This window comes from Felis catus, chromosome C1 (assembly GCF_018350175.1).
Source record: "Felis catus isolate Fca126 chromosome C1, F.catus_Fca126_mat1.0, whole genome shotgun sequence".
NCBI classification, from domain to species: domain Eukaryota; kingdom Metazoa; phylum Chordata; class Mammalia; order Carnivora; family Felidae; genus Felis; species Felis catus.
The window spans coordinates 33,423,999-33,437,446 of record NC_058375.1 but is presented as its reverse complement, the minus strand read 5'-3'; the positions used below and the strand labels follow the sequence as shown (position 1 = coordinate 33,437,446).

General features: G+C 43.4%; 1 protein-coding gene across 2 annotated transcripts; it reads left to right on the top strand.

Annotated features, from left to right (window-relative positions):
- Positions 1–4,251: 4,251 nt before the first annotated feature.
- SVBP (small vasohibin binding protein) lies at positions 4,252–11,126 on the top strand. 2 transcript variants are annotated; one of them, XM_023258578.2, is made up of 3 exons: positions 4,252–4,367; positions 5,212–5,352; positions 10,693–11,126. In XM_023258578.2, exons 2-3 carry the CDS (start codon positions 5,239–5,241, stop codon positions 10,777–10,779), a joined length of 201 nt encoding a protein of 66 aa, XP_023114346.1. In that variant the 5' UTR covers positions 4,252–4,367; positions 5,212–5,238; the 3' UTR covers positions 10,780–11,126. The 2 variants fall into 2 exon arrangements, with proteins under 2 accessions (XP_023114346.1, XP_023114347.1); XM_023258579.2 differs by having other exon boundaries at positions 4,278–4,367; positions 5,194–5,352.
- The last annotated feature ends 2,322 nt before the right edge of the window (positions 11,127–13,448 follow it).

Below are 13,448 nucleotides of genomic sequence, written 5' to 3'. Positions count from 1 at the left end.
TTCAGAAAATAGCTGTTCTCATAAAACATATTTTGTTTATGTTAACATGTAAGGACATGTTTAAATGAAGTAATAATTTCTTAGTTTAATTTCTACTATGGCAAATTTCCAAAAATATAACCCATTTAAGGTACACACACACACACACACACACACACACACACACACCTCTACATACATCATAATCCCTTGATATTATTTGATATCCAGTCTATGTTCACACATTTTCAATGGTTTCAGACATGTCTTTTTACACATGGTTTGTTCAAATCTGCATCCAAACGAGACGCACATGTTACATTTTGTGGTTCGGTTTCTAAAGTGCCTTTGTTCCATAATGGTCTCTTTGCCCTTTTTTTTTAAAGATTTTTGTCTTTATACCCTTGATTATTGGTAAAACTTAGAAATTTGTCTCGTACAATGTCCCACATTCTGGACTTGGCTGATTGCTTTCTAGTGGTATCATTTAATTTATTTCTCTATCCCTCATATTTCCTGTGATTTGGAAAGCTGGAGGTTTGATTAGATTCAGGTTCAGTTCCAGGCTGTGTGTCCAGGATGAGAGCCTTAACTTTTCTGTGTCTCAGTTTCCTCATCAGTAAATTGAGGATAAGAATGGTAACTACCTCATTGGGATAGTATAAGGATTAAATTAGTTAAAATATGTAAAATACTCAGAACAGGGGCGCCTGGGTGGCTCAGTCAGTTAAGCATCCAACTTCAGCTCAGGTCATGATCTCACGGTCTGTGAGTTCGAGCCCCGCGTCGGGCTCTGTGCTGACAGCTCAGAGCCTGGAGCCCATTTCAGATTCTGTGTCTCCCTCTCTCTCTGCCCCTCCCCTGTTCATGCTCTGTCCTTCTCTGTCTCAAAAATAAAATAAAAACATTAAAAAAAATACTCAGAACAGAGCTTGACACCCAATATTTGGTAGCCATTACCATTATTTGAGGACAGCCTCCAGCTTCAAAGCTAGAGACCAAAATAAACAACAACAAAATAATCTAGGAAGTGAAAGGAAAGAGCAGAAAATTACAACTGATGTCCTCAGGTATATGAAATGAGAGAAGGTCGTGAATCCACAACATGAAAGCAAGAGGTTGCCAGAAGAAAAGTCAGGTACCAGGAAAAACTCAGAAATTACAATTTTGGAGCAGAAATGAGAACACTCAACAGAAGAAGCAGGGGATGAAGTTCAGGAAAATCTCTTATAAACTAGAGCAAAACCAAGAGGTGGAAGATGAGAAAGAAAAAATTTGAAAAACAAAGGAATCTATCACAGAGAAAGTCTCCCAAAATCGAACACTACACGTTTCCTGACTGAAAGGGAGTATCCAGTACAATGAATGAAAAAGACTTACCATGACAAGTCATTATGAGCGTTCGGAACACCAAGGATGAAGGAAAAACCTATACCCTAAAAAATTCTGGAGAACAAATGAACAAACAAAAATTACACAGGAAGTAACAGAAATCAGAATAAAAATCAGATTTCTCAAAAGTCTAGCCACATGAGAAGCTAAAAGACAACAGATCAATACCTTTAAAATTCCAAGAGAATTTGATTTCCAGTCTGGAAATCTGTACCCCGCCAAACTGTCAAATGTGAGAGTAAAATAAAGCCATTTTTAGACAAGCAAGGTTTCAAATATTTACCTCCCATGAACCCCTTCTGGGGAGGTTACTGGAGAATGCACTCTTCTAAAATGAGAGAATAAACCACAAATGGGAAGATCCAGGACACAACGGATTTGGCACCGGGGAGAAGAGATGGGAATCCCCAGAATGTGGTTAGGGGAAGTCCTACAACAATAGTTGCCTAGTGAGGCCAAGACGATAATTTGGAGAGAAGAGGATGGGCCTAAGGAAGGATGTCTCCAATTAAAAAAAAAGAAAAAAAGAAAAAGACATTGAAAGATCACCAGATTCACGTGACCAGATCAAGAGATGTTTTATAGTCCAGATGGAGAATTTGGGGAAGAATTAACAATAGATGCATACATAACTAAGTGAATGGGGGAAAAAAGGCAATTTTTGACTATAGGAAAAAAAATTATTCAATAAAGTGAATGTAACCTTAGTATGGTATACACCTCAATTGTAAAAATATACTGTGGTTGTATCAACATAAACTCTGACTCAGCCAACTAGGGAATTAAGCAGACTGGCCAACAGTCTGTTGATGGTCACAAAAAGATGACAGATGATGGATAGATAGATAGATATCATAAACTCATGGAGGAATTAGGGGGAGGGGATTTTCACTCCTTCCAGACTCCCCCTCCTTCCAGACTCCAGCCTCACTATCCTGATGAAGAATCCCAAACCAGTGTCTCTACACCTGTACCTTTCTGGAGCTAGACAACTGTTCTTGCCTATTGCCACCTCGAGTATAAACTAACACACACAGTGTGTGTGTGTGTGTGTGTGTGTGTGTGTGTGTGTGTGTCTCTTTCTCTCTCTCTCTCTCTCTCTCTCTCACACACACACACACACACACACACACACACACCCCTCTAATTTACCCTCTTCTTTATCCTTTCCCAAGCTAACTCAGCATACCTTCACTTTTATCAGTGGCTCTACTATTCTTCCTAATCTTCTACTTTGGCTTTTCCACTCCTTCATACCCTGCATGCAGTCCGTTTTAGAATGGCTTTCTAAAGTTTTCCAAAGGCCCATGCCTGTTTCCAGCTGTTTTATAATCCAGTCTAACTTGGCTACTTTTATTATTAACAATAATCCAATCACCATTCGTATAGCATTTTTAAATGAAATTTATTAGACTTCCTTCTAATTAAAAGAAGAAAGTATAAATCTTGCTAAGGTATAAGTGTTCATTGCAGAAATTTTGGAAAATACAGAAAAGCACAAAGAAGATAAAAATCCCCTCTACTCTCAAAGTAATCTGGATTTACCTATTGGTATGTTTTCATCCGATCTTTTTTCCATATGTCCAGAATAATTTTTTTTGAAAAAATAAAACAAATGTTGTGATCATGCTGTAGGTGCCTCTTTTTAACTGTTTCATTTAATAAAAACATTTTATTATATCAATAAATATTCTGCTATGTCATTTTAAAGACTGCATTGACTCCCATGACAGCTATCCTATGATGTATTTAATCAACCCCTATTACAATTATTTTTATTGTTTCCAGTTTTTCACTCTTAAGAATAGTGCTATCTCTGATTATTTAGTTAGGATAACTTAGAAGTGGAATTGCTGAGTCAAAGATCATGCTTGTATTATTATTGTGGTGAAAAAAACCCACAAAATTTCCCATCTTATTTATTTTTAAGTGTACAATACAATGGTATTAAACATATGCACATTCTTGGGCAAAAGATCTCTAGGACTTTTTCATCTTGCAAAATTCAAAGTCTATATCCATTGAACAGCTCCCTGCTTAGCATCCATCAATTGTTTCAATTCTTGCCTAGTCCTTAGAGGAACAAAAGTTGGGGGTCTACATGGCCGCGTCTTTCTCTGGATAGGCCATTTCCTATCCTAAATCCTGGCTGAAATACTTGCTGGGGTACTTACTAGCTGTGTGACCATGGACAAGTCATTTAACTTCTCTGTGCCTCTGTTCCCTTACCTGTAAAATGGGGATAACAACATGGTCCTATACATGTACATTGTCATACATACTTATCAACAGGAATAAATGAGTTAATAAATGTGAAGCTCTAAGAACAGTGTGTGAGGCAGCCATTATCATTATTATTACTATCATTATTATGATTAGACTGAACAAGATTTCTGTTGTTATTTACCTACCATTTTCTTCAATCCTTCTAATCTAATAAATGAGAAACGATGACCAGCTATTTTGATTTGTAAAATTATTTTAAATGACTGTAAAATTGTAATTATAAAAAAATGTAAAATTATGTATTATCGATGAGCTTGAACGTTTCTCTATGTTTATATTGGTTATTTACATTTCTGTCCTGATTTCCTTTTTCCAAACACTGTGGCCAGCAGGACCTCCCTCCCTTGGTCTTCTTAACGAGCTTGTAAACCAAGAAGGCGGCGGTCACCATCCACACTTTTCTTCGAATTAAGAATAGTGAAGGCCGGGAAGTTAACAATTCTCGTCCCGGCTTGAGATCTCACTCTTCAAAGCCTAGTAGCTGTCCCAGAAAATATCCCAGGGAAAGCTTTTGCTAGTCACCTCCCGCTCCTGCCCCAGAGCTCACACTCTGGAATGACTTGGGAATGGCCAGATGTGCTCTCTGCGCACGCGCGGCTCTTCCGGGGGCGGGGCCTCAGAGCGCGCCAGCCCCACCGCCCCGCCTCTCGGCCCCGCCCCCGGCCCTGCCCAATCCTAGGCGCGGCGGGCTCGCGAGTCCAAGCCGGGAGGTAGGGAAAGGCGGGGGTGTCCCGCGTGGGGTCTTGCACTGCGACGCGGCCGGGCCCCGGAGTCCCGAGGCGAGAAGGGCCGGCGGCGACTCCGGGCCGCTGCTCGCCGCCATCTTGCCCCCGGAGAGGGCAGCGGCGGGCGGGGAGGCGTACCCCGGGGCCGGGCTTGGGCCGCTGGCGGGCGGCGGGCTGCGGCGGGCGGGCCCGGGCGGAGCGGCGGGAGGCGGGGACCCTTCGGCGGAGGGGGGCCGTAACTGTCGGGCCGGCGGGGCGTGGGAAGGCGCCGGGTCGGAGGCCGGAGACCGCGCGAGGCCCGGGCCTCCCCGCCTACCCGCTCCGACGCGTGGGCCGGCCCCGCCGGGCCGCGGTGTCCTCACAGAACCGCGCTGCAGTGTATGAACGTTTCAGAGGTCCTCTGGCTTGATCCTCACGCCGCAGGCCTCGGAAGGAGGCAGGGAATGTGGCTGTTGGCCCATTTTGCAGACAGGAAACAGGCTCAGAGTGGGGAGGGGATTTTAAGTATTTAATATCAGGAGAAAGTTTGGTGCACTCTCTTCCCTCCTTATATTAGTTTTCATTTCTTGCTTTTTCTTTTTCTTATAAATTTAAAAATACAGAAAAATAGAATATTATAACGGTTCGCCCAGTGACGCCCAGCAAGGTCATGGCGGTGGGATTCAGTCTTAGTCCACCAAATCCAGCACCCTTTTCACCGGGCCACTCTGCCTTCCCTGTCAAAGGAAGGGGCTGAGCTCAGGGATTGTTAGGGAAGTGACCGGCAGTTCTTTTTTCTTTTCTTTCCTTCTTTCTTTCTGTTGTTCATCAGTCTCTTCTGCATCATCAGAGCTAGGAAGCGTTCAGAAGCCAAGTCATGGATCCACCTGCCCGCAAAGAAAAATCCAAAGTTAAAGAACCTGTCAGCAGAGTGGAGAAGGCCAAGCAGAAATCAGCCCAGCAGGAGCTGAAGCAAAGACAAAGAGCAGAGGTGAGATAAAGATGGGCGAGTATACCTGTGGTCTGCTGGAGATGATGCTGGAATAGAGACAGGAGAGAGAACTGTGATGCAGTTCTGCCTCCAGGAAAGCAGGTGCTCTCCTGGGAGGAGATCGAGGTCCAGAATGATGGAGTGGCAGCCCAGGGTCTCATGCCAGGTTACTGTCAGAGCCCTGACCGTCCCCACGTGATTCGTGGTGCAGAGCCTTTGTGCAAGGAAGAAAGGAAAAACAGAAGGGACATGTGAGGGAGGGGTCAGAGTGAGACAACAAGTGTTGGATACCCTCTAGCACAGATGTTCGGGATTTGGCCGGGGAGCAGCTAGCTGCTCATAACCAGAAGAGGCGCAGGTCCTATAGCCACCAGACCTGTTCCTTTGTTCAGTCGACACAATCAGCTTGAGAATGAAAAGCTAAACTGTTGACACTACCTTTGTTGGAGCACATCCAGACATGTAGGGTTTTTTTTTTTTTTTTAGTATTTAATATCATAAGAAAGCTTGCTGCACTGTCTTCCCTCTTTCTAGTCATTTTATTTGTTCCTTTTATGAGACATTAAAAAATATGGAAGAACAGACTATTATAACAGACACCTGCGTACTCAGCACCCCAGATTGGTGGTGATTAATATTTTGTCATACTCGCCTGGAGCCTTTCAGATAAATAAAAATTACATATGAATTTGAAGTCCTCTTTGTCCATTCCTGTCTTACACCCTTTTTCCCTTTCTGTGGGCAACCATTATAATGTTTTATGCTTTTACACTCAAATATATTAATAGATATCCTTGAGCAATATACAATGTTCTTTTGTGTTTTAAAATTTTATATTAATAAAATTCTGTGTTTTGGGACACCCGGCTGGCTTGGTCAGTAGAGTGTACAACTCTTGATCTCGGGGGTGTGAGTTTAAGCCCCATGTTGGGCATAGAGATTGCTTAAAAATAAAATCTTCAAAAAAATTATCAAAAAATAAATAAGTAGGGGCACCTGGGTGGTTCAGTTGGTGAAGCATCTGACTTCAACTCAGGTCATGATCTCACAGTTCGTGAGTTCAAGCCCCACGTTGGGCTCTGTGCTGGCAGTGTGGAGCCTGCTTAGGATTCTCTCTCCTTCTCTCTCTGCCCCTCCCCTACTCATACACTCATGCTCTCTCTCTGTCTCTCTCTCAAAAATAAATAAACATTAAAAAAAATTAAAACTTGACAAAATCCTCCTTTAAAAAAAGAAAAATAAATAAGTAAAAAATAAAATTCTGTGTTTTATTTGACCCTTTGCCTACATTATGTTTTTTAGGACTATTCATGTTATTATAATAATGTAGTTTATTCCTCATCACTGCTTACAGTAATCTATTTTATTTTATTTTTTGACTTTTTATTTAAATTCCAGTTAGTTAACTTACAGTGTAATATTCGTTTCAGGTGTACTATGTAGTGATTGAACACTTCCATACATCACCCGGTGCTCATTATCCACCTGACCCATCCCCCCCACCCCAACCTCCTCTCTGATAACCATCAATTCGTTCTCTATAGTTAAGAGTCTGTTTCTTAGTTTAAGAAACAAAAGAAATGAGCATAGGAGAAAAAGAGATACAGTAGTCTGTTTTATGAACCCACTTGGGTATATTAACCCGTTCTTCCAGTAATGAACATTTAAATTACTTGCAGATTTTTACTACTACAGATATTACCATAGTGAAAAACTTTTCGATGTCATAGATGCTTTGGCACCTGTGCTAGAATTTCCGTAGAGCATCTATAACTAGAAGTAGAATGGCTGTGTATATTTCCGTTGTACTAGACATTGCCAGATTGCTGTCAAAGAGGTGATAGCAGTGTAAGAGGGTTCTCATTCCTCACTTCTTTTCCTACTTGATAGCGAAAGACTTCACATTTTTGTTGATTTGATCCGTTCATTAAGTCCTGAGCTGCTACTAGGTGCCAGGCGCCATTGCAGGAGCTTGAGACCCGTGACTGGACCAGGCGGAGAAGGATGCCTGCCTTCGTGGAGCTGCATTCATTGGGGGAGGCGCTTTATACTAAGTAAACTGTATAATAGAGTGTTTGAAGTTAATCCATACACAGAAATCTGCCTTTGGGTTAAGACCGACCGCCTGAGGGCTGTGGACTTGGATTCTAACAAATTATTCTCCCCTTCTTCCCCTCCCCGTCCCCACCTGGATCCAGGCCCCAGATGTTCTTATTGCATTACGCTTTGGGGAACAGTTGGAGGGTTGCTCTAAGAAACAGCCTGAGGCAACCGTCCTTTGTGCACGCTGTAAGGAAAGATGCTGTCAGGGACATTCTTGTCCTTATTAACATCCTTCTGGTGAGGTTCCACAGGTTAGATTCATTAGTCCAACTCTAAATCCCCGCTCCTCTATGAACCCCAGTTCTTCCCATGGGACCTTGGACAAGATGCTTCATCTCTCTGAACCTCAGTCCCCCCTTAGTACGAGGATGATGACCTCTACCTCCAAGATTGTCATGAGGAACAGAAATGTATGTAAGGCACTTAGCACAGGGCCTGGCACCGAGGGAGCACGCAGTAAATGGCAGCAGGTTGTTAGCAGAGACCGGGTGCTTCCAGGCACTTGGCCTGCTTTTACTTGTGCGGATTCTGAATTGAAGGACTGATCGTGTTTATGGCGATATGCTGCAATGGAATATTGGAATATTGAAATGTAACATTCCCAGGCACGGGGCCAGCCCGCACGTGCATGACCACGTGTATCTTCACACTAGGGCTTATTACTCCTCCCATTATTCTGACCTTTGTAAATCCTGCCTGGCATAAGGAAGAGATAGAGGATATGTGACTTTGTGAAGTAGAAGGTATTATCCTCACTTTAAAGCACAGAACCCTAGCTACTGAGGGATCGAGGGGCAGGACTGCCAGCTAAATCTGACCTTCGGCTCCTGCTTTTTGCTTTGCCCCACAGTGACCTTGCTGTTCGCTTTATCTGTGCTGTCTGGGATGTAGTCTCAAGATAGAAATGGCAAGACCCTTGCGGGGAAAAGGAGACACAGTTTCCATTCAGTTCTACAAAGATGGCACATTCTAGAATGTTCGATGTGATGGAGCGATGTGGGGGGTAAATGGGAACAGAGGGCACATGTGGCTGTGAAGCAGCATTTGACACTGTTAGCGACTCTTCTCAAAAGTCTTTCATTCCTTGGCTCAGACCTGCTGACCTATTTTGAGTCCCTTCTTTCTCTGCTAATTTTATTTTCCCTTCTACCAGTCTGCCTTCTGGTCTCCAAGAAGCTACTTCATATCCTTCTTAGTCCCCAGCTCAGTCAGATGCAGATTAAAATGCTCAGTAAAGCATGAACGGATGAAGCCGAGGTTCAAATATATGATACCTATATCTATAGATCTATATCTAATCTACATATATAAGAAGTATGTGTATTCATATGTATATATAATGTGTGCAACTTAAAGGAGATGAATAAAACAACCCTGTGCCTACCACCCAACTGAAGAAATAGAACATGACCAGGAACTTGGAAGCTTCTCGGGCCCCACTCTGGTCTTTTCCCCAACCCTTCCCACTAGCGTGGCCTAATTTCTTGATTTTATGCCGATCGTGCCCTTGCTGTTCTGTACTAATTTACTCTTCCACTGTGTACTCCCAAGTAATACTTTGTGGCCTAACAATATACTATCTAGTTGTGCATGTTTCTGAATTTTTAAATATGTTACTACATTCTGTGACTGGCTCTCTTCACTCCGCTTTTTTTTTTTTTTTAAACTATTCAGATCTATGCATTTATTTTCATTGTGGTAAAGTGTATATAACCTAAAAGCTACCCATTTTAACCATCAGTATCCTGCTTTTTTAAAGTTTTTATTTTTGAGAGAGAGAGAGAGAGACAGACCACGAGTGGGGGAGGGGCAGAGAGAGAGAGGGAGACACAGAATCTGAAGCAGGCTCCAGGCTCTGGGCTGTCAGCACAGAGCCCGATATAGGGCTTGAACTTGTGAACCGCGAGATCGTGACCTGAGCTGAAGTCAGACGCTTAACCGACTGAGCCACCCAGGTGCCCCTTAACCATCAGTATTCTGCTTTTTGATAATCATTTATGTTGCTTGTAACTGTCCTCATCACTGTGTGGGATTCCCATTTTCCTTAGAGATTATAGGGTCTCACCACAGTAGACACATGGGGGGGACTGTAGGATCATTCACCCTTTCTATGTAGTCAGTTTTGATCATTTTACTCTTTGTAGGAATTTATTTCATTTTAAGTTTTCAAACTTATTGACACAAAGTTCATAATACTTGGAGTTAGTCTCCGTTAGATCAGTGATTATCTTTTCTTTTTGATGCCAGTCATGTTTGTGTCTCCCCCTTTTTATCTCTGTTCACCCTGTCATAGGTTTGCAGGATTTTCTCTACTGCTTTCAAAGAACCATCTTGCATCGTTAGTGATCCTCTCTTACACATTTGGTTGCCTTTTCTGCTCTTTATTTTGTGTTTTCTATTTGTCTCACTGCTCGGTTTCTTTTCTCCCCCTTTCTTGTCTTCTCTTAAATTGATCCAAGTTACATCCCCCCGCCCCCACACACAAACACACTCCTTCATTTTTCTCTTTTACAACTGGGGGCGTTTTATGATGTTTCTGTTCTTTAGTGGACAGATCAGCACCACAAGGATAAAGGTGAGGAATGAGGTAGATACCCCACCTTTCACCTGAGAATGTCTCTCGCGATTTTCATTCCACCGCCGCTGCCTGCCCTACGTCGTCATGTTCTTGCCGCCTCCTCCCTGGACTATTGTGATGATGCCTCCTAAGGCGCCTGTAATCTCTTTTTCCCCTACTTGATCCCTCACATGGTCTCTAGTTATCTTTCCCAAAGCAGAGATACAATCGGGTTGCTCCCCTGCGCACTAATCTTGCTGGCTCTCCAGAGTCTGGCCAAAGTCCAGATGCCTCGGCAGGGCATTTAAGGCTTCAACATCCTCAGTGCTTTCTCCACCTCCCCACACGCTGTGATATCCTTCATATTAGCATAGTTGAAGGTTCCAGAACTAATCCTGTACTCTTCCATTCTGTTTGTTCCGTCACACCACGCTCTGCCCGCCCCCTAGTATGTCCTTTCTTCCCTGCTTGTCCAGATCCTACTGAAGCTTCAAAAGCCAGATCAAGCCACCTGCCTGCTTCTCCCCTCATGCTCCAGATGGAATCAGTAGCCGTCTGTTGTGCTCCGTTATCACTGTCCCTGCATTTTTGCCCCAGGCCCGGCATTTGCCCCTGACCCAGCCTGTGGTGTCTGCTTAAGCAGCTGCCTCGTCTGCTAACATGTCGGCTTCTCCCTTCAGATCTATGCCCTCAACCGAGTCATGACAGAGCTGGAGCAGCAGCAGTTCGATGAGTTCTGTAAACAGATGCAGCCTCCCGGAGAGTGAGCCACCCGTGTCCAAACGACACGGCCCCCGGAGGCTGTGCTGGTCAGCTTGTTGCCAGTTTTAGGCCGAGCCGGTCCACTTGGAACCTTACGGCACCAGACAAGACGACATCTGGGTTCTTCCTAAAACTGGATAAATGTGAACTTCCTGTGTGTGACTCCTGCTTCACTGGTTACTCCCGTCTGAATTGGCCCGATGCTTGCTGAAGAGATTGTTTTATTCTTCTAAGACACTAGACCCTAGATTTTTTTTTTTAACTTTTTTCTATTGTTTGAGAAAAAAATCAGTGTTTCTCGTGAAACTGTAGATCTTCTCCAAAAATATAAATAAAAGACTGATAAAATGTTCGTTTGCTCACTTTAGCTTGGGGGCGGGGGGTGCCTAGCCATAGACAGTGGAGTCAGAAAGGATGTGATAACGCTGTGTGTTAACTAACTTGAATTTAAACCAATAAAAATTAATAAAAAGGAAGAATGTAATAGGTAAGACAAGTTGAAGTGAGCAGAGGCAACCCATCGTCCTTGGGGAGGGAGTGGAAGGGAGGAGGGAAGAGAAAGTCAGTGCTTCCAGTTCTCCTTCCTGGGGCAAAAGCCCAGCACACCCAACAGTTCCTGAATTTTCAGCCACACGGACATAAATACGTGACGCTTCACTCCCACGCGAGCCAATACTCGGGGTGGAGGGCCGCAGCTAGGACTCCTCTGACCTCGTGATGGACAGTTAGCAGCAGGCTTGCACCAGCAGGGAGAGTGTGCGGGTGCTTTTTGCTTTTCATTCCGGGAATCACTTTGTCAGGCCTGGAAACAGGTTTGCGATGGGCATATTCAGACTGGTTCCTCAAGAACCATTCACCTACCCATTCTTCCACCTGCCATCTTTCAGTATCGGAGTGTAAAGTTGTTTCTGCTTCAGGCACTTGTATCAGGAATGGTGGTTCATACTTCAGCTTTAGCAACAGAGTTCTCTTAAAGCTGAGCAAAAGGAGCGTTTTTCTTTTTCCCCAGATACTCCTGGGGAGTAGGGAAAGGGATGTCAAGACAGTGGGAATATGTATGCAAATGAAGTAGACCTAGTCAGGGCAAAGGAGCCAGACTCTACCTCCTTAAGTCTCCACCCTGGAAATACCTAGATTTCCCCTACTGGCCTTGGGGGTGTCTCAAGCAGTCCCCATCTCCTCTTTGTCTCCCTGCTGCCTCTGAAATCACTGAGAATTCTGTTCCCATCTGCTGTGGCTTGTTTTAGGAGTCAACTGGGGAATTTGCGGGGTATAAGAATCTTGCTACCACTATGGAGAATGTGTTTTTGAGAGCCCAAGTTATAATTAAGGATGACCTCTACAAAGATTATCCCCATAAATGGTGATTAGGCTCTATAATATTCTGCTCAATTTGGGTTGAATAGGGATTATTTGGTTTTATTTTTTGGAGAAGAAGCCAAGGTTTGGAGTGAGTGATTATAAACCTAAGAAAATGCTGTAGTGTGCTACAAAGCACATTTTGGGGAGTCAAGTGTCTTGGGGTCAAATTCTACTACACTAGAAAAGTTACTAATCTCTGAGCCTTAATTTTTCCCATCTGTGTGATGGAGTATTTTCTTCCGGTCAGGATCATTTGTTGGAGTAATAAATGAGATAATGCATGTAATAGATCCTTAGTGAATGTTACTTCCTTTCCCAACCATCTTGTTTCACGGGAAATGTTTCAAATGTCAAATAACCAAGTAATACATGAGCATTGGTCGGAAAGATTCTGATCCTTAGTAGGGAATTGCCTGTATTAATATATGTCAGCCTGATATCTTCCATCCAAGAGAAATACTGTAGTGTTCCAATTTTTCAAACTGCAGGTGGTTGTAAAATCCATTTAATAAATTATGACCCGCTTGTCTTTTTAATAAAATAATAGATTCAAAAATATCATATGGTAAAGATACTGTTTCATGAGGCTTTTGTTTCAGGTTTATGTATACTTCTGAAAGCGTCAGCTGCATTGGAGGGAAAAGTTCCTTATTACTGTAGGTTGTGGCAAAAAAAAAAGTTTGAGTCCTGTGAGGCAAGACTGAGTCATCTTTTTATTCACCACTTAAAGGGAAAGAAGTTTCATCTGCCTCAGGTAAAGGTTCCAGAGGCCTCTGAGTCTCTAATTGGAATAGCGTTGAACACTAAGGCTCTTGCGAGCACGATCAGTGAAACTGGGAGCACCTTGTGTCTGCTTCCCTGCCTGGGATTCCCTAACCCTGAGGAGATCTACTCCCGGTTTCTCAGAGGTAAGACATGTTTTTGAAGTTCTGCATCAAAAAATTCATGAGGGGCGTCTGGGTGGCTCAGTCGGTTGAGCATCCAACTTCGGCTCAGGTCATGATCTCCTGGTTTGCGTTCGTAGGTTTGAGACCTACATCGAGCTCTGTGCTGACGGCTCAGAGCCTGGAGGCTGCTTCGGATTCTGTGTCTCCCTCTCTCTCTGCCCCTCTCCTGCTCGCACTCTGTCTCTCAAAAAATAAAACGTTAAAATTTGTTTTAAAAATTCATGAGAACACTGACTTGGGAAGTCAGGCTGCTTGACGCTTGGGTCCCCTGCTTACTAACTCTATGAACATTGGACAAGTTTTTGTCTCCCTAAGTCAGTGAATCTCAGACATTTCAGTCTCAGATTTCTTTATACTCTAAAAAT

Bases quoted from the DNA above. Each gene is read 5' to 3' on its own strand.
- SVBP (XM_023258578.2), top strand. From the start codon at position 5,239: ATGGATCCACCTGCCCGCAAAGAAAAATCCAAAGTTAAAGAACCTGTC. The intron at 5,353-10,692 runs GTGAGATAAAGA...TTCTCCCTTCAG, and splicing joins AGCAAAGACAAAGAGCAGAG to ATCTATGCCCTCAACCGAGT.